General features: G+C 40.7%; 1 protein-coding gene across 1 annotated transcript; it reads left to right on the plus strand.

Moving 5' to 3' along the window:
• The first annotated feature begins 1,087 nt into the window (after positions 1–1,087).
• On the plus strand, positions 1,088–13,590 carry CHRNA3 (cholinergic receptor nicotinic alpha 3 subunit). Its single transcript, XM_073361466.1, has 6 exons — positions 1,088–1,166; positions 3,356–3,495; positions 3,588–3,632; positions 8,015–8,124; positions 9,530–10,541; positions 12,289–13,590. Exons 1-6 carry the CDS (start codon positions 1,088–1,090, stop codon positions 12,415–12,417), a joined length of 1,515 nt encoding a protein of 504 aa, XP_073217567.1. The 3' UTR covers positions 12,418–13,590.
• Positions 13,591–20,848: the final 7,258 nt, after the last annotated feature.

Here is a 20,848-nt window from a genome sequence, read left to right on the forward strand (position 1 = left end):
CAATGTTGGGTTTCGGAGGAATCAGTCTGGAGTCACTGCATCCTCCCCTTCCCTTTTGAATTTGGTACCAACATTTAATTTTCCTGACCCAAGATGGCAGGACTCTGGCAAGCACAGCTGTTCTCTGGAGATTTCAGTGCTGTTGGACCCAAACTAGTTTAACCTCAAACCTGAGCTCTTGGCCTAACTGTGGTCACTATACCTTATGTCAATCTCTGGGCCCCAATCCTGCAAACACTTAAGCATGTGCTTAACTTTCCTACTGTGGGTTGTCCCATTGATTTCAAAGTAGGGGAGCAAGTCTACTACTGCCCTCACAGAGCACCCCCCCATCAGGAAGCTGAAAGTGAAGCTAAAGTAGATGAAATGCAACATCAGGATGAAGTAGTAAATACTTTCACACATGCCTACAGGATTGGGGCTCTCCTCACTACAAAGCCTCAAACAATTTTTATCTGTGTCAGTTAATTAACTGTGCACCTGAAGAAGAGCTCTGTGTAAGCTTGAAAGCTTGTCTCCCTCACCCACAGAAGTTGGTTCAATAAAAGATATTACTTCACCCACCTTCTGGTGGTTTTGGTCTCTTGGGCTCAGTTTACTGATAATTTGAGTGTCTCTAATGTCAATATCCATTTCAGCTCAGTTCAGTTATAAGATTTTTATTAATTAAACCTGTTCTAATGGCTTGGCACAAAGTTCCTATAAAGATTCATATCCTGTAAAGGAGCTGATTGGAAAAACTCTTAGCATTATCCAATTACTGGGCTCATTTATGCATCCACTAATGGCCTCTTGCCTACCCTTGTTGCCCGATGAATCGATGATTGCTTCTTGCCTACAGTAACTACATCTATTTGGTCTACGATTTATTTTGTGTTTCCAGTGCTCTCTGTTTATGACAATATGAACAGCTGAAAAGGGGGGCAGCACATCGTTGCTAATGGGATCTCCGTGGTGCAGAACTGTTCTTCAGGGTCCTGCAGTCTGCCTTATACAAGGATTTTATACATTGGAAGATTGGAGCTGTCTGTATTTCCCATGCCTGTGCAATCCTAGCAGCTGAGCTTGTCGCCAGCAGTCTCTGTTGATGACAGTAATTCATAACGCCATGGGGAGCACATTCGCTCTATTTCTAGCTGCTGCTGCTGTTTTCTTTTTCTTTAAAGGTGAGTGGTCCTTGAATTTTTTTTTTAAAGGAGGGGGTAGAAAGAGGATGGGTTATGGCTTTGTACAATTGTTTTTAATTGGTCTGGACTTAGGTTCAGCACTAATAAGTGGCATGCTGCAGGATTCGTATGAATCCCAGCTTCTTTTGTTAAACAATTTTAAAATCTCACCTTATGAACTCGTAACAAATAGCAGCCCTGATTTGGCATGCCAAATGGGTCCCATGATCCCACAAAGCCATTTAAACTTTAATCAAAAACTTCAATGTGGTTTTAAGGTTTAGCTCACTGTGGATACGTGCTCTAATGTGCTGGGGCATCAGCAGAAATAGGTGATGCCAAACAGCTGCTTGAGATAGCCTTAGAGGTGGCTCTGAACAGTGCACCTTATCTCAGCAAGAAGGAGATCTTTGTTCTGCAATTACTGGTGCTCTGAGATGACAGCAACTTTAACCAGAATGTTGAAACACTGGTTTATATATACGTAGTTATTGTCTACAATGTGATGGATGCTGGATGAGTGGTAAACACAGAGATTTAATTCACATGTTATGGAAATGTAAGTTGGTCAACAGCATTTGGGAAGGAGCTGGCAAAAGGCTGAATATGAATCTTAAAACCCACCTACATAAAGGACTCAGGCATATTTAATCCAGGGGACTCCTGACTTGCTAATAATTATAGGTGAGATATCACTAAATGATTAAAGCAAGTCTACTGGCTAAAAAGTTAATTTTCCAGAAATAGGAAAGTATAAAGTTATCTATTTTAATCTGGTGTGTTGGTTTGAGTGACTTTACTACCCTTGAAAAAAATAGCCTTCAAAATGAGTAAAGAGTGGGGATTTTTAACTGTATGTGGTCTGACATTGTGCCAGTCTCAGACTGGATGTCAGCAGAACTTCCAGAATAGGTCGGAAGATAGATATTTTGTTTGTGAATCTTTATAGATCAGTTATTGTGCAGATGAGTACTTCTGCTGCCCTTCTGTTTGCTGGAAAATACTAACCTAGTAGGACTGGGGAAAAAAACCTCTCAAACATATCCTAGCAACTGCATGTAAATCTATATGCAGTCATGCTGTCATATTTTAAAAGATCAACAGACTCTGTGTAGCTATTCCAGATTTACACAAGTGTTTCTGAAAGCAGAATTTAGCCCTAACTGTTAGTTTGTCTCACCAGCCATGTTGAAATATAAAATTATCCATAAATGGAGAAGAGATCTAATTTTTTTTTAATAAAAGGATTTTGGCATATCACATCCAAGTACCAGTAGAGAGTCTCTTTAGGACAAGGCCACTAAATTCCAGGCAGGATCTGCCTCCTACAGTGTTTATCTGTTGCCTATGAGAATGGAAGCATAGTTTAGGGGACAGAAGATTCCCAGTTGTGCTTTGAGACCTTCAGTTTATAGCCATAAGATACCACAGATAGCAAAACCAGCATCAGAAAGGGACAATTGTAAATAGAATGTACTACCTATTACCAGCAGGACAGTGGGGTGGGAGGAGGTATTGTTTCATGGTCTCTGTGTGTATATAATGTCTTCTGCAGTTTCCACGGTATGCATCCGATGAAGTGAGCTGTAGCTCACGAAAGCTCATGCTCAAATAAATTGGTTAGTCTCTAAGGTGCCACAAGTACTCCTTTTCTTTTTGCGAAGACAGACTAACATGGCTGTTACTCTGATACCTTTGAAATAGTGAATCAATTTTTAATCCTTGTTTCCTTATTTATAATGAGCAAGCTGTTAGCATCATTGCAACCATCCTATAATGAGCCTCAGTCTCCTGGGACAGTAAAATTTCCCAGGAGCTGGTCATATTAGAAAGTGTAGTTTTAGCTCCTCATGGGCTTAAGTTTGTAAGAAACATTTTTTTCTCTGACCTTGCTCAACCCCAACTCCTTTTTGTAGTGTTGAGGGACAAGGTGAGCCAGGGAAAAGGGCTTTTTCAGCTCCAGTTTCTATGATTTTATTAAATTATCCTTTAAACTCCATTTGCAGAGACATATGAAAATCTCCATCTACCATTACATTTTATTCTTCTATTTTCATCCTAAATGAATGCCAAATTAACATCATGAAGATTTAATGTCTGGTTATTTAATTTTCAAAGGAAATAGCATTTGGCCACAAGAAGCTTCGTGGGTTGTTTCAAAACCAGAAGCCAACATAATCTCTTTTCAGGTTGCAGTTGTTCAGAAGCAGAGCACAGACTGTTTGCAGCCTTGTTTGCTAACTACAGTCAGTTTATCAGACCAGTGGAGAATGTGTCAGACCCTGCCATCATTCAGTTTGAGGTATCCATGTCACAGCTGGTGAAGGTGGTGAGTACAGGCTTCTTTCAGAACCTAGTAAGTATTACATTATTAGCCCAAAGAAAGGCCCACTCCTTTTTCAACATGGCTGTGTTTTTCAGGATGAAGTGAACCAGATAATGGAGACCAAGTTGTGGCTGAAACATGTGAGTAAATATAATCCCAGCACTGATAATATCAGCTCAGTTAATTTTTCTTTTAATGTCAATATGTAAGGTTTCTTGCTGTGTCCTCCACCGCAATTTGCGAAGCAAAATGTTATATTGACCATCCTTTGCGTAATGCTCATTAATATCAACATTTAGCTAACTACTATAAAAGTGACATTGCACGTTACATTTATATACTACTTTTCATCCAGACATTTCAAAGCACTGGAGCTAGGTGGGAAAGCATTATTATTGCAATATTATAGTTGGGTGAACTGAACAAAAAGGTTAAATGATTTTGCCAAAAAACAGAATCCAGATCTGCTGCCTCCATGCTGTCACCATTCAACTACACTGGGTTCTTCCCTGTAACCATTAGGTCCCATGCTAGGAGTTCCAAGGTCTAACCATTTGGTTATCCTGAATCCCCATTTTTCCATTCAATCTCTTTAATGAAAAATGTAAACTGCTAACATTAAAGATTTGTAAATAGGAATATTTAGGTCAAAAGCAAGGAATACCAGCTAAATCTTTTGCTCAAATACATCTGTTAGTCGATAAGGTACCACAGGACTCTGCCGCTTTTACAGCTAGATAAACTGACCTAGGAATATTTTGGGAGGAACAGAGGAGGAAAATGGTAAACATTTTGCTAAATACAAACTGTTTCTACTACGTAAGTGTGACTATTATGTAAAGTAAATAAAACGTCCTTTCAGTCATGAAAAACAGCACAACAGAAAAATGCCTCAGCATAAGTAAACAAAAACTTAAATAAGCCAATGCTCAAAGATGCTGGGACATTCTTCCTAGCCAGCATTTGTATAGATTTGACTTGCATTTAAGAAAAGGAAAGATCACAGCATCAGAGGTGCTGGCCTGGTAGGGTACTATGCTGCTTTGGTGCAGAGATTTGGGTTGGCCACACTTACCTTAATCCATTGCTGACACCTAGTGGCTGGCTATTTATTTGCATTGAATGATTATGCAGCCTCCTGTGATAAAACCCACTGGAGCAGCACAGGAGGCCTAGGAAACTCTGTGAAGCTCATCTTGTGGAGCATAATTATACCGGCTACAGCCAGTCACAGTGCAGACACTGTGCAAGTTTCCCCCTGCATGTCTGCTAGTGCACTTTAGTTCTGTGAGGCCTCTGCAAGCCTAGCTTGGAATTCTTCTCACTATAATCTTTGTTGAACTGGTCTACAGGTTATTGTTATGGGTAGAGTCGGATTAATGCAGGGGCTTTAGGGGCCGCAGCCCAGGGCCTCGGGCTAATGGGGACCCCACAGGCCGGATGCGGCCTGCTGCTGCTTTTAATCTGGCTCACAGCAAGTCTCTGAGCCACAGGCTGGACGCTGGTCCCCGAGCCTTGGCACCCCCGCCCGGGGCTAGAGCCGCGAGCGCTGGCTGGCCGATGTGCCCCTGTGGCCCCTAGGTGAGGGGAGTTCAGGGAACCTCTGCGCGCTGCCCCCAGCACCAGCTCCACAGCTCCCATTGGCCAGGTACTGTGGCCAATGGGAGCTGGGGGGCAGTGCCTGCGGTGCCTGTTGGCACAGGCAGTGTGCACCACACAGAGCGGCCTGGCTCCTCTGCCTTGGGAGTAGATGTGCCGGCCACCTCGGGGAGCAGAGCAGCGCGGAGCCAGGGAAGGCAGGGATCCTGCCTTAGCCCTGCTGCACCACCAACCAGGAGCCTGCATCCCCTCCTGCACCCCAACCCCCTACCCCAGCCTGGAGCCCCCTCCTGCACCCAACCTCCCTCCCAGACCCCGCACCTCCACCTGCACCCCACCCCCCTGTCCCATCCCTGGCCCCACCCCAGAGCCCACCCCCCCAGCTGGAGCTGCATCCCCTCCTGTATCCCAATCCCCCGCCCCCACTTCCCCACTCCAAACCCCCAGGAGCCCAACAAAACCCAATAGCCCCTGGCCCACAGGAGAGTTAATCCAGCCCTGGTTATGGGCTGTGAACAAAATGCCTGTTGGAGACCAATATGGAACCAAACCCAAGGCCAGGTTGTGCTTGGCCTTTGGACAGGGGCAGAGGGAAATGAGGAAAGAAAGGATCCTTCCCCACCCCCTTTCTTGTATCTCCCATGAGAGTCCAGGCACACTTACAGTTCCTGGGCTTTGAAGATATTTACTTCAATGGGAGTTAGAGTCAAATCCTGCCTGAGCACCTGCATGACCTGCACAAGGTCACACAGCAAGTCAGTGGCAGAATTAGGAATAGAATTCCCAGTACAATATTATTATGCAAGGTTAAAAGCACTACAACCACCTAATATAGGAGACTGCTAAGAATAATCTCTGCCAGTCCTAAGGGTTTTTTAGTGCCCTGAATTGTAGAATACCGTCTCTCAGGGAGTAGCGGTACTGTAGAACATGTGCTGATTAAGGTGTTAACTACCGTTGGTCATACTGTTCAGAAATATGTCAGGCACACGATGAATCAATTAAATCGGTCATTAACTACAGTATTAACCTTTCCAAACTGAAAACACAGACCCATTAACGATATCCTTTATCCAGAAGGATCCCAAACATACTAACTCTATAGACCTATCTATACCCAAGAATTACCTCACCCACAACTGAAATGCAGCCACCCCTGGAATGGAACATGGTAATAGCTTAACACCATACAGCGACACCACAGTACAGGACAAAAAACACAGAATATCTGCCCCAGTTGGAACTACATGGAACTTTATGTAGAGACAATGTACGTACCTATCCGGGGCCTTGTCCCGGACAATAGCATTAACACCCTGACTCTGAAAAAGAACCATGGCATTTTAATGACCAAATTGACCAAGATTTTAGTTTTTGAGTCTCACCAAAACAATGATATCTGCCACACTCCTTAACATATGCTGGATTCTTTGTTCAATACTGACTCGTTTTGTAGTATGCAGTGTTGCAGTAGCTGTGTTGCTCCTAGAATATTGGAGACACAAGGTAGGCGAGGTCATATCTTTTATTGGACCACTTCTGTTGGTGAGAGACAAGCTTTTGAACTTACACAGAGCTCTTCTTCAGCTCTGGGAAACTTACTCAGACTATATCTACAGTATCACTTTTGTTGGTAAGACTTATGTCACTCAGGTGTGAAAAAACACTCCCCTGACTGACATATGTTTCACCGACAGCAGCACAGGTGTGGACAGCGTTATGTCGGTGAGAGAGCATTCCCCACCCACATAGCTACTGCCGCTTTTTGGGGGGGATTTAATTATGCCAACCGGAGAGCTCTCTCCTGCTGGCATAGAGCAGCTATACGGGAGACCTTATGGCGGCACACCACTGCAAGGTCTGTAATGTGGCTATGTCCACACTGCGCACCTTACAGTGGCACAGCTGTGCTGCTGCAAGGTATACAGGGTGGCCACTCTTTGTCAGCAGGCGAGAACTCTCCTGCCAGCAAAATAAAGTTACCCCCAATGAGACGCTCTCCCACCGACAAAGCAGTGTCCACACCGGCGCTTTTGTCAGTTGGGGGGTGAGGGGATGGAGTTTCACAGCCCTGATGACAAAAGTTTTACCAATGGAAGTGCAGTGTAGACATAGCCTTAGTTTCCCAGAGCTGAAGAAGAGCTCTGTGTAAACTTGAAAGCTTCTCTCTCCAAAACAGAAGTTGGTCCAATAAAAGATATTACTTCACCACATTGTGACTCAGAGGGAACTGTGTCACCTATTGAATTATCATCACTGTTTCTGATAGTACTTTGGCATTCCTTTGATATCTCCTATTCAAGCATTAACCAAGCCCTACCCTCCTGTGCTGCCTTAGCTGGCGGGATCTGGCGTAGAGCTAGTTTACAATCTCAGAAATCTCTCTGGTTGCTCTAGAGATATTGTAAGATTGCTTTACCTTATGAGTGGTGATCATAGCATGAAAATATCAGGAGCAATTACATTCTAATATAATGGGGCTGAGAGGAAGAGGAGGCAGCCTGGTCTAGTGTAAAGGGAACTAGGATTGGGCATTAGGAGACCTGAGATGTATTCCTAGTTCTGCAACTCATCTGCTGTGTGACTTTGGTCAAATCACTTTACCTAATTGGGACTGTTTCCCATGTCACCCTTGGTCCATCTTGTCTATTTAAAATGTATGCTCTTTGGGGTAGGAGCTTTCTCTTGCATGTATACAGCACCTGGCACAATGGGTTCCCAATGTATGTGCTAATGAATACAAATAAATAACATGGTCTTAAAAGATGATACATCTAGTCATTAGAGATTCTGAAAAAACAAACACCAACTTTATAAAAGTGCATTACAGCACTTTGTTTTAATGGAAAGAAGGGGCAGTAGTCCACAATTTGAGATGGGTCTTTTTGTAATTCTAATGAAGTTTGGTTTCTTCTGTGATTAGATCTGGAATGATTACAAACTTAAGTGGAATCCAGAGGAATATGGAGGTGTTGAGTTTATTCGAGTTCCAGCCGATAGGATCTGGAAGCCAGACATTGTCTTATATAACAAGTAAGACTATGCCATATCAAGTGCCTTTACTCTTAATTTGTTTTGGTTTTGTATCATGCATTTTAAAAAAAATTGAGCATTCCCATGACTATTACAAAAGACTTAAGATTTTGATCAAACCTGGGTAGCAATACACAGCGACTACGGTATATATTGCAAACTGTTACTTCTCTAGTAGAACTACCCCCCAATCACTGCTTCTGTTGAACATCAATACTTTTGGAGTCTGTTGAGCTAATAAGTATTAAAAATTGAAAACACACACATTTTAATAAGAGAAACAGACAGGAAACTTTAGACTCTGCATCCCTGTGCTCCTTCTACTCCCCACTCTTTCTATAATTGTTTTTGGAACTATATGCAAGGCTGGCAGTAAGAAGGAGCAGATAGTTCTGCCACACAACTTTCCTCTCATTTACAGATTAGAAACTCTTCAGTAGTTCAGACCTTTCATTGAAACGGAGTATTAGATCCAGACATTTTTGCAGTTAAAATTGTTACCCATCTGACATCAACACAGCATTAAATATAACTATATAAAAGCCCCAGGGTTGGTACACACTTAGGACTTTTGCTTCCAACACGTCAATAGGAGACCAAATGTGTTACTGAGATGATACGTTGGCTATACACTATGTAAGGAAGCTGGCCTCAGTGAAACATGCTTGAAATACTCTCCAATACAGGAGCTCCCAAACTGTGGTCTGTACAGCACATGCTGGTAGGTCCATGAAGAGCTGGCTGGTCATGTGGTGCTGGCTTCTTCTCTTCTACAGTTTTCTAATCACATAAATAGCTAAAAATGCTTTCCCAGTCTTACTTTTCCATGTAAACAACAGCTGAAATTGCCCCAGGGATGTTATGTGATTGTGAACAGGGTGGAGAGATGGCCCTGCTCTGATCCATGCATCCACAGTGACAAGCTGCGGCAGGAGCCCTGAATTCCTGCTTTCTTAGAGGAGTGATACTGCAAGGTACTGTGGGGATGGAGAGGAGAGAGAGAGTGAACCAAGTACAGTAAGGAAGATCAGCTTGTCCATCACTTTGTTCTGACACAAAAGAGCTCAAGTCTGCTGCCTTGGGTATGGATCACATTTAGCCAGGTTACAGGAGTAGAAAATACTACCATCTTGATCTTCAGCAGTTGTAAGTCCATGTAGCTCCACTGATGACAATGGAACTACACTTATTTACATCAGCCATGGATCTAGTACTACACATGCAATTTAGCACAATTAACATTATTGCTGGAATGCTGAAGTGTGCATTTGCTCACTTACAGTGCATGAATCCAGAGTCACTGTATATACATAAGCCTATGTTCTTAACCTTTTCTTATATGAAAGTGATTTGATTAGTTAAAATGCCTATCTTTTTTTTCCCCACCCTGGTTTATTTTTTACAGTGCAGTTGGGAACTTCCAAGTTGATGACAAGACAAAGGCCTTTTTGAAATACACAGGAGAAGTGACCTGGATACCTCCAGCTATTTTTAAAAGTTCATGTAAAATAGATGTGACCTACTTTCCATTTGACTATCAAAACTGCACCATGAAGTTTGGTTCCTGGTCTTATGATAAAGTTAAAATTGACTTAGTTTTAATTGGCTCTACAATGAACCTCCAAGACTACTGGGAGAGTGGAGAATGGGTTATTATTAAAGCTCCTGGATATAAACATGACATTAAGTACAACTGTTGTGAAGAGGTATATCCAGATATCACCTATTCTCTTTATATTAGGCGCCTGCCTTTATTTTATACTATCAACATGATTATCCCATGTCTGTTGATTTCTTTCTTAACTGTTTTGGTGTTCTACTTGCCTTCAGACTGTGGTGAGAAGGTGACACTATGCATATCAGTCCTTTTATCCTTAACTGTATTTCTCCTAGTGATCACAGAGACCATCCCCTCTACCTCTTTGGTGATCCCACTTATTGGAGAATACCTCCTCTTCACCATGATATTTGTAACTCTTTCCATTGTCATTACTGTGTTTGTACTTAATGTGCATTATAGAACACCCAAGACACACACAATGCCCGAGTGGGTGAAGACCATTTTCTTGAACTTACTTCCCAAGATCATGTTTATGACCAGGCCTGCCCGCGATAGAGAGAAGAATCAGAAGCCAAAGCCACTTTACAGTGCTGAGCTCTCAGACTTAAATTGCTTCAGCAGCTCTGAAACCAAATGCTGCAAAGATGGCTTCATATGTCAAGATATAACATGCAGCTGTTGTTGGTGTCAACGAATAAAGTTTTCTGACTTCAGTGGCAATCTTACAAGGAGTACAAGCTATGAATCGGTAGATGCTCCACTTTCGTTTTCAGTTTTGTCACCAGAAATGAGAGATGCAATTGAAAGTGTCAAATACATTGCAGAGAATATGAAAATGCAGAATGAAGCCAAAGAGGTAAGAACAACTTTCAGCATTAGTTACTGAGGTTACAGGCATTATTTACCATGAGTGTCAGAGTGTGGTTTTTTGTAGGAGTAAACATCCCAGCTGCCTTTCATAAAAACATTGCAGAACAATTCACAATTTCTTGATACAAATAACCCACATTGATTCATGGCCCCATACACCTGTAATGTAAACAATCAGTGGATTGAAATTCATATTGGGGAAACACAGTGTTGCACTGAACTCCTTTTACTGCCAATGCCAACCCATCTGCTAAAGTGGAATCTATTACATTAACTCTTTTGGAGGGAGTAACAAGCACAAGATTTGCAGTCAGAATGAGAGCTTGGGAAATCCTAGCACCGCAGTTAGCTCACTGTGTGCCCTTGGGCAAGTCACCACTGCCGTAAAATGAATATTTACTTACCTGTAGTGAGGCTTTCCCTGATAATAATTCTCATGCTGAACTGCTTCTGTGGATAAATACAGAGCAGCGAAGTTCAGGGCTCTCAATTCGGCATTTTTCTTAAGTGCTAAATTCACACAATTTTTCTGTTTCAAAAGCCAGGAGAGCTTCTGATGGTTATCACTACTTCTCAGTCATACAGAGAGCAGATACAAGTAACTCATATGCAGCAACTCTATCATTATCTTTACCACCTGTAGGTCATGTTCAGCAAAGCACTCAAGCACCTGCTTAAATTAAGTTTGGGCCTAAGTATTTTGTTGAATCTGGGCCTTATTCAGGATTCGTGTGTTCTATAAGCTCTTTTGATCTCCCTCAGCTTTAAGAATTATGGTTCTTTTCTGGAAAAGTCTATTTTCTACATCAAAAGTAAAATGCATTGTTCTTATTTTTCATAATAGCATTCAAGAATGAAGTATGCACATATGCTGTGTTCATCTAGGAAAGTTGAAGTAAAGATTGAAATTTATTAAGCTTAGCTTTACTTAGGATACTTATTTAACATTTATTTCCAACATTAACTTAAGATTATGCATTATTTCAAAGCCATCAACATAATCATTCAATGTAAAAACCACTCCTGCTGGAAAGCTTTTTTTCCCAGTCTTGATACAGTATATGAAGGAGAAAAGTTTTTACATCATACATAAGCATCTTGCTTTCTAATACAGTATTAAAAACTATAAGAAATGTCAAGAGAAGCTTTTAAAGTCATTGACAGATTAATTAAGTTGCATCCGCCCATGCACTTACCACTTCAACAGGAATGGTGCGTTTCAATAGGACTTAGATACGTAGGTGCCCAAGTGACTTTTGAAAGAGCTCCCTCTATAAAGTCTCTTTCACCTTCAAATTTCTGTCCCCATGGAAGAGGGGCCATATGTCCCCTGTGTGTTTAGTGAAAGGGACATTTCTATTATCTTAAAATAGTGTTACGAAGTTGGAATTAATTTAGAAAGATAGCTTCTTCAACTCATGCAAAGCAAGTTTCAGCCATAATGAATCAAACCATTTAGGGGCCGAAGAGATAGTAAGTTAATTCTGCACTGTTTTTGGCCTGAATGTTTTTGGATGAATGATGGATGAATTTCTGCTGCCTCAAAAGCCAGGTTCGAAGTTGTGGTCTTATGAAAGAGGAAACATTCTGTACATGGAGGAGCTCCCATGTACATTTTTGCTGAACACAGAAAGGAGTTCTGATATTACCAACCAATTTAATGATTAGTAAACTTTACCTTTATCAGAACATGCCTGCTTCCTGTCTTATTTGTCTGTGTTTATATTTTTCAGATTCAGGATGATTGGAAGTATGTTGCCATGGTAATTGATCGCATTTTTCTCTGGGTTTTTATTCTGGTATGTATTCTAGGAACAGCGGGATTGTTTTTACAACCATTGATGGCTGGAGATGAAATGTAGGAATTCAAAATACTCTGTTGTAAAAGAAAGTTGTTTGCTGACCAAACATTTTATGCTCTTTTTTGTTACTTTAGCTGCTTCTGTATATACTGCTTTATTAGTAGAATAAAAGATGTCTGTAGACTCATTAAGCTTCACCCAGCAAAGCTTCATTATAAATGTGAAAAGCTTTAACTGATTTTAAAATGTAATGACAGCCAATCTGAAGGTAATATTCTCCAGACTATTGCCAGATATCCCTTACAAGAGCTGGGGAAAAGGAAGGTAGTGTATAAAAATTCACAGAAGTGTTTGTTAAAAAGTATTTATGATATAGACATGTCCAACAGAAATTGGAAATCACAGCATTTCCACAGGAATGTTTAGAGGACTGTCAAAAGGCTGAAGAATTTAGGTTACCTGACCTACTTCCAACACTCATGTCCAGTGCTATATCCTCCAGGATGCGACATGCTTCAGTACAATTCTTCTGGGAGCAAGATCACAACTAGTGCCATAAAGCCACTCCAGTATATAGCCATTTAGAAACTGTAGCTCTTGAATTGCTGTACTAATATGCAACTTGTTGGTATATGATGTACCCATTATTATGCCGGGTTTTGAGGGGAACAAGTAGTGGGTAAGTTACTTTAGAACAAGGGGAAACTCATTTATAGCTGGATATTATGTTAAGGTAGCAAAGTGGCCATTGCATGATTCTGCTCACCTCCCATTTTGGAAACAGAACAAAAGCGCTAGCAAAATGTCAAGTTATTCAGACCTAATAATATCATTACACGCGCGCGTGCACACACACACACACAGCTCACATGAAGGAATTAAGATATTACAGGATAATTTTGTTTCACATGCTATAGACAAGTACTTAAATAAAAGGTAGGTAGATATAAAATTTTCCTGAAAAGTGTAGTAGAACTGCTTCTCATACATACATCCCATATGTTTTTACCAGTAACCATAGAGATACTTAAACAGGAGCATGAATATAAATATAGTACACTAAAAGGGTCGGGGAAGGCGCTTGGTAAAAATGTGAATTGTTCTCTCTGTGCAAAATGGGAAATTTCATGGAAATGGGGAAGTAGTTATATAAAATTTTTGAAAAAATAAACAGAATTATGTAGTTTCAAAACGTATTTGTTATTCTGGTTGCATGACACTCTGTGTAGAGTAACATTAACTACTGTTTGGTGCACTCAGACCCCCAGTAATTCACAGAAGCACAGACCCAGGAGTAGGGGATCTATTAGAAATTATTTGGTTTTAAAACGCTTAGAGCAGCAATTTGAGGATGAACTGTAGAGCCCAATAATTGTGGTGTGAGTGATTTTGTCTTTATGTAATACATAAAAATTATGGAAGTGATTGAAAGCTTTTCTCCATTTTACAAAAAATGTTACTTAAATCAGGATCGGGGCCCTGTTGTATTAGAACCTGACAATCAGCTCAACTGTAAATACAGCATAATTTTCATTTTTGTATTGAAGCAAGAGGGGAAATAAACATTAGCAGCAAGGAGGTTAGAACCAGGTATCCAGTCCATACTGTTGCTCTCATTTTCATACAACGTGACTACAGTAACTAAACAATGTGCGCACTGCAACTGTAAGCAGAAGCAATGAAGAAAATATGAATGTGAGAGGAGATCCAAAACATGTTCTGTGTCACCACTCACAGGCAATGGACTAGGGTGCTGATGCACCTTAATTCTAGGAAAGATAAAAGTCGAGTCATACCACAGGTCAAATCAGATACCTTATTAGACGTCTACTTTTGAAATGAACTGTAACAACAAAGTAAGACAAGTTAATGTCTGATTACATGTAACTATATACACAAAGGAGATAAGTTAGAATCTTTTCAATCACATGTACCTGTAAATTGAAGGCCAGAAAATGGCAATGTGCATTTTTTTCTCCTGTTTGTGAGTATAATTATATACTCTGTACAACCTAGAAAGTTACTCCACAGATTAAATGTGTTGTGAAGTAACAAGCAACTATATTGAAAATGTTCAAAAAATAACTTTTATAAATACTAAATATGAAGTAATTCCAACCAGTATGAAAGTCAGCATGACACCAGATCCAAATTGAAACAAAAAGAGAAATATCTAATTCCCCAACACTGCAGCCACTACCATATACCATTATCAAAGGACAGAATGTTGTAATTTTCACAAAAGAAACACCTTATTAATACCTCTCTGCAATTTACATGAAACTCTTCACAATAGCTATCAAGGTTCCTTCCCCACTCTGAACTCTAGGGTACAGATGCGGGGACCTGCATTAAAACCCCCTAAGCTTATTTTTACCAGCTTAGATTAAAACTTCCCCAAGGTACAAACTATTTTACCTTTTGCCCTTGGACTTTATTGCTGCCACCACCAAGCATCTAACCAATATATAACAGGGAAAGAGCCGCTTGGAAACATCTTTCCCCCCAAAAATCCTCCCCAAACCCTACACCCCCTTTCCTGGGGAAGGCTTGATAAAAAGCCTCATCAATTTGCATAAGTGAACACAGACCCAAACCCTTGGATCTTAACAATGAAAAAGCAATCAGGTTCTTAAAATAAGAATTTTAATTGAAGAAAAAATAAAAGAATCACCTCTGTAAAATCAGGATGGTAAATACCTTACAGGGTAATCAGATTCAAAACATAGAGAATCCCTCTAGGCAAAACCTTAAGTTACAGAAAGACACAAAAACAGGAATCTACATTCCATTCAGCACAGCTTATTTTATCAGCTATTTAAACAAAACAGAATCTAAGGCATATCTAGCTAGATTACTTACTAAGTTCTAAGACTCTGTTCCTGGCAAAACAACACACAGACAGAATAAACCTTTGTTTCTCCCCCCTCCAGCTTTGAAAGTATCTTGTCTCCTCATTGGTCATTTTGGTCAGGTGCCAGCGAGGTTATCCTAGCTTCTTAACCCTTTACAGGTGAAAGGGTTTTTCCTCTGGCCAGGAGGGATTTTAAAGGTGTTTACCCTTCCCTTTATATTTATGACAGTAGCTAAATAGCAAAATCAATATTTTTTCTAGCTTTTAAAACAAGTATTAAATAAAGATATTCTCTAAAATGTTCTTGTTTGGTTACTGAATTAAACTTGATGTGGGGGTGCTGCTATAGTATGACATACTCATGTTAAAAACAGCAGTGTAGAATAGTCAGGGAGATCTTAGATTCCAGGGCACAATATGAGCATAAATTCAATCCAGCTGGTGTTACTGAAACCTGATGGGAGGGTTGTAAGATTGGAATGTGATAATCAATGGTTATAACCTCTTAGAAAGAACTGAGTGAGCAAAAGAAGAAAGGTAGTGGCACTCTTTCTCAAAAGTGGCATTACTTTGTTTCCAAGTCATTGATAATTCAGAAGAAAAATGATTTTGAATGCTTAAGGATCAATGTCCTAAGAGATAAAGCACAAGATGGAGTATTAGTTGGTGTCTGCTACAGACCACCCAATCACATGAGGGAACAGGATTACCATCTCCTTTTGCACCTATTTTTAATGTGCAGAGGGAAAAGCTGCATGATCACGGTGGACTTCAGTTTGAGTGACAAATGCTGGAAGTCTCATGCTGCTGGTACTCAAACATCCTTGGGGTTTCTAAATATTATAGCTAATAATTTCCTAACTCAAGAAGTGTTGCATCCACCACGGGGAAATTCTATATTAGACAGCATCTTGACTGATAAAGAGGAAGTGATCATAGAACATGATCACACTCATAATGTGCAAACACATTAAAGTCCAGACCAGTAATATTTATACTTGGTGCTTTAAAGGGGCAATTTCACAAAGCTGAAAACAATTATGAGCCAAATCAGCTGGATGAATTTAATCAGAAAAATATGAATGATAATTGGGAATCATTTAAGGACACTTTACTAGATGCCCAAAAAGCCACAATTCCACAATCGAGGAAGAAGAACATACTGGCTAAAAACTGACTTGAAATTGAGAGGGGAAGTGAAGGGAGCTATACAAAAATAATATATAACAAAAGGAAGAAAGGGGAAGTTAACAGTAATGAATATAAATCAAAAGCTAGGAATTGTAGAAAGATTGATAAGGGAAGCAAAGGGACACAAGGAGCAATCCATGGACAGCAGAGTTAAGGACAACAGTTTTGTTTACAAACAGAATCCTGACAATGATATTGGTCCATTACTAGATGGAAATGGTAGAATCATTATTAATAACGCAGAAAAGGCAGAAGAGTTCAATAAACATTTCTGTTTTATATTTGGGAAAAAAACAGATGATATAGTTATATCATATGAGAACACTCTTTCCATTCCACTAGTATTACAGGAGGATGTTAAACAGCAGCTACTAAAGTTAGACATTTTTAAATCAGCAGGTCTAGATAACTTGCATCTAAAAGTTTTTAAAGAACTAGATGGACCATTAATACTGATTTTTAATAAGTCTTGAAACTTCAGGAAAACTCCAGAAGACTGGAAGAAAGCTAAAGTTGTGCCAGTATTTAAAAAGGATAGACTGGATGACCCCAGTAATTATATACTTTTCAGTCTGAAAATGATCCCGCACAGAATAATGGAGCAGCTGATTCAGGAGTCTATTAATATAGAATTAAAAGAGGATAATATAATTAATATCAACCATCCTGGGTTTATGGAAAATAGATCCTGTCAAACAACTTGATATTTTTTGGATGAAATTACACGTTCAGTTGATAAAGGTAATAGTGTTGAAGTAATAGACTTAGACTTTTGTAAGATGTTTGTCTTGGAATCACACAACATTATGATTACAAAACTTGATCTATATAAAACTAACATGGCACACATTAAAAGGATTTAAAACTGGCTAACTAATAGGTCTCTAGATGTAGTTGTAAACAGGGAATCATTGAGAAGGTGTGTTTCTACTGGCATACTGCACAGATCTGTTCTTGTCCCTACGCTATTTAACATTTTTATCAATAACCTGGAATAAAACATAAAATCATCACTGAACGTTTGCAAAAGACAAAAATTGGAGGAGTGGTAAATAGTGTAAAGGACAAGTCATTGATGCAGAGTTATCTGGATCACTTGATAAAAGCTGGGTACGTGGGAACAATATACATTTTAATATGGCTCAATGTAAATGTATACATCTAGGAACAAAGAATGCAGGCCACACTTACATGATGGGGAACTCTATCCTGGGAAGCAGGATCTCTGAAGAAGATTTGCGGGAAGGGGGATGGATAATCTGCTGAACATGAGCTCCCAGTGTGGCCAAAAAGGCTAATCTGATCAGTGGAGGCATAAACAGGGGAAGCTCAAGTAGATGACAGGTGCCCTCCATACTGGGGGGATACCAGCTAAAAGGGAGGACACATGACCTCTCCTCTCCTGGCTGTTCAGCTGCTCTCCTTGGCAGCCAGACACAGGCAGCGAGTGGGACCGAACCGCTCCTGGATGCTGCCCAGGGCAGCGCAGCAGCTGTCTGGGAGAGCACCTGGTGGCAGCGGTGGTGGGCTGCCTCCCGGGCTTGGCTTCTGGGACAGTGGCTGAGCGAGTTGGAGCGTCCTTCCCCACCCCCACCCCCAACCCCAACCTTGGCATGTTCTGTGTCCAGCAGTGAGAGCCTGGCTGGGGAGGGATGGTGTCAATACCAAGAGAGAGAAAATTGCTTTTGTAGTGAGCCAGCCACTCCCAGTCCCTATTCAAGCCCAAATTGATGGTGTTAAATTTGCAAATGAATTGTAGCTCTGCAGTTTCTCTTTGAAGTCTGTATTGACACCTCCTCATCAATTATTGGGAGTGGACCACAGCCACCCTGACTGAATTGGCCTTCAGCATTGGTTCTCCACTCGTAAAGTAACTCTCTTCTCTTCATATGCCAATATATATTTATGCCTGTATCTGTAATTTTCACTCCATGCATCTGAGGAAGTGGGGTTTTTACCCATGAAAGCTTATGCCCAAATAAATCTGTTAGTCTTTAAGGTGCCACCAGACTCCGCTGTTGTTTTTATGGATACAGACTAACACGGCTACCTCTGATACTTGCGATGCACTAGGCAGCGGCCCAGGCAGCGTGGCAGGAAGAGGCTCTGGTCCCACCCCTTCTCTTCCGGCTGTGGCCCTGCCCCTTCCGCTCCCCCACTCATCCCCTTTCCCCTGCCCCACATGAATCACCTACAGTAGAGAGGTTATTTTACTGTGTTTTGTGTAGGCCTTGCTAGAGCCCTAGGCATAACTAACAGTGTGAACCAAAGGCTGTGAACCAGAGTAGGCCTGGCCTTGACAAAATAACAACACCCTACGTATTAGCTAACACCAAGTAACCACATTCCTGACCTGAGAGGATGGTGCAGGATGTCCAGAGTTCTCAAGTAACTACATAAACACATTCTTAAGAGGTGGCACAGGAACACACCAACCCCTCGTAAGATAAGGATTGGATGACAGGATAATGGTGTTTTGTTTGAACTAGCAAGTACAAGGTGTAGGGCTGGTAACTAACAACATATGGAGTGTAATACGTAACTTGTTTGTATCAGTGTATATAAGAAGTCATAGGAGAGGCATCTTTGACCGGCCTGGGGGGCAGTGTCCTGGTGCGCTGACTGAGCTGGTACCACTGTTGCAGGCATACATGTATTAGTGTCCCTGTAGCTCCTATGGGACCCTAGTACCGTGCTTTGTCAGCCGCGTGCCTTCACCACTGAACCAAACCGGTGGTCGTTCTTATGAATAACATCGAGGTCTGCTGAATTAACATGTTTCAATGTCTGCTAATGCAGCTGACATCAGAGCTCCAAGACCAGTAACAACACTGTTGGAGCAGCAACATTTCTCAGCACTTAACATTTGGCACTGCTGTGACAGCTGTTGGAATACTGTGTCCAGTTCTAGCGTCCACAATTCAAGAAGCATGTTGAAAAATTGGAGCGTGTTCAGAAAAGAACCATGAGAACGACTGAAGTATTAGAAAGCATGCCTTACAGAGACAGACTCAAGGAGCTCAATCTACTTAGCTCAAAGAGAAGGTTAAGGGGTGACTTGATTACAGACTAGAAACACCTGCATAGGGAACAAATATCTGATAACTAGCTCTTCAATCAAGAGAAGTGTAACACATCCAATGGCTGGAAGTTGAAGCTAGCCAAATTCAGACTGGAAATAAGGCATAAATTTGTAAACAGTGACCGTAATTAATCAGTGAAATAATTTACGAAGGATCATGGTAAATTTCCATCATTGGAAATTTTTAAATCAATATCAGATGACTTCTTTCAAGATATGCTCTAGGTATCATTCTGAGGAAAATTATATGGCCAATGTTATACAGGAAGTCAAATTAGTCCAGTGGTGGGCAACCTGAGGCTTGTGGGCGCCCGTCAGGGTAATCCACTGGTGGGCCGTGAGACATTTTGCTGATGTTGACCATCCGCAGGCACGGAGGCCTGCAATTTCCAGTGACCACGGTTTGCCGTTCCTGGCCAATGTGAGCTGAGGGAAGCGACAGCCAGCATGTCTCTGTGGCCCGTGCCGCTTCCCGCAGCTCCCATTGGCCAGGAACAGCGAACCGCAGCCACTGGGAGCCGCGGCTGGCTGTGCCTGTGGACAGTCAATGTAAACAAACTGTCTTGCAGTCCGCCAGTGGATTACCCTGATGGGCCGCATGCAGCCTGCTGCCCACAGGTTGCCCACCACAGGATTACACTATCACAATGGCCCCTTCTGGCTTTGGAATCTATGAATTACATTAAAAAAAAATTAAATCCAGAGACAGAACTTTGCTTCAGACCAGATGGCTGTACATTGAATAGATGTCCAATAAATAGAGTTTTATTTTAAAAAATTAAAAAACTAAAAAAGCTGTTTTATTATGCAAATATATTTAGTTGCCAATACCAACTAAGCTTAATTCTTATAATTCAGATTTATGCGTGAGTCCAAAAGTGAAAAGAATCTAGGGAGACTATTTTATTAAGAATGTGGATATTAAATGTGTGAAATCTGAATTAAAAAGGCATACACAGCTTTCAGCAAGTTTTCTTTAGAAACCAGGACTCAAATTCTTGTTTTGTATAAGTGTTTACAAACGTCATTTTGAAAAACAAAGGATGTTAGAGAGGAAGTATAGTCTTGTGGTTATAGCACAGGACTAGGAATCAGAATTATTTCAGAACTCATGTGCAACTTTGGACAAGTCATTTAATTCTTTGCCTCTTTTTCCCTAACTGAAACAATACTATATACCTGTTGCAAGGTTTATATCTGGTAAATTACAGAAGCGCAAAATAGTATTAATTCCAAATTTAAACTGATAATTGAGCTATGTCTTTAAAGTTAATAGTATTTTTCATTGAAAATGTATGAATAAAGACAAATATAGAACCATAGATTATTTTAATTTACATATTACACCAAGTGTATTAGAATAG

Source organism: Lepidochelys kempii, chromosome 10 (assembly GCF_965140285.1).
Source record: "Lepidochelys kempii isolate rLepKem1 chromosome 10, rLepKem1.hap1, whole genome shotgun sequence".
Lineage (NCBI taxonomy): Eukaryota > Metazoa > Chordata > Testudines > Cheloniidae > Lepidochelys > Lepidochelys kempii.

What these genes read in the sequence shown, in the direction of transcription:
- CHRNA3 (XM_073361466.1), top strand. Translation starts at nt 1,088, where the DNA reads ATGACAGTAATTCATAACGCCATGGGGAGCACATTCGCTCTATTTCTA. An exon ending in TGTTTTCTTTTTCTTTAAAG is followed by an intron (nt 1,167 to 3,355) that starts GTGAGTGGTCCT and finishes ATCTCTTTTCAG; the next exon opens with GTTGCAGTTGTTCAGAAGCA. An exon ending in TGCAGAATGAAGCCAAAGAG is followed by an intron (nt 10,542 to 12,288) that starts GTAAGAACAACT and finishes TATATTTTTCAG; the next exon opens with ATTCAGGATGATTGGAAGTA.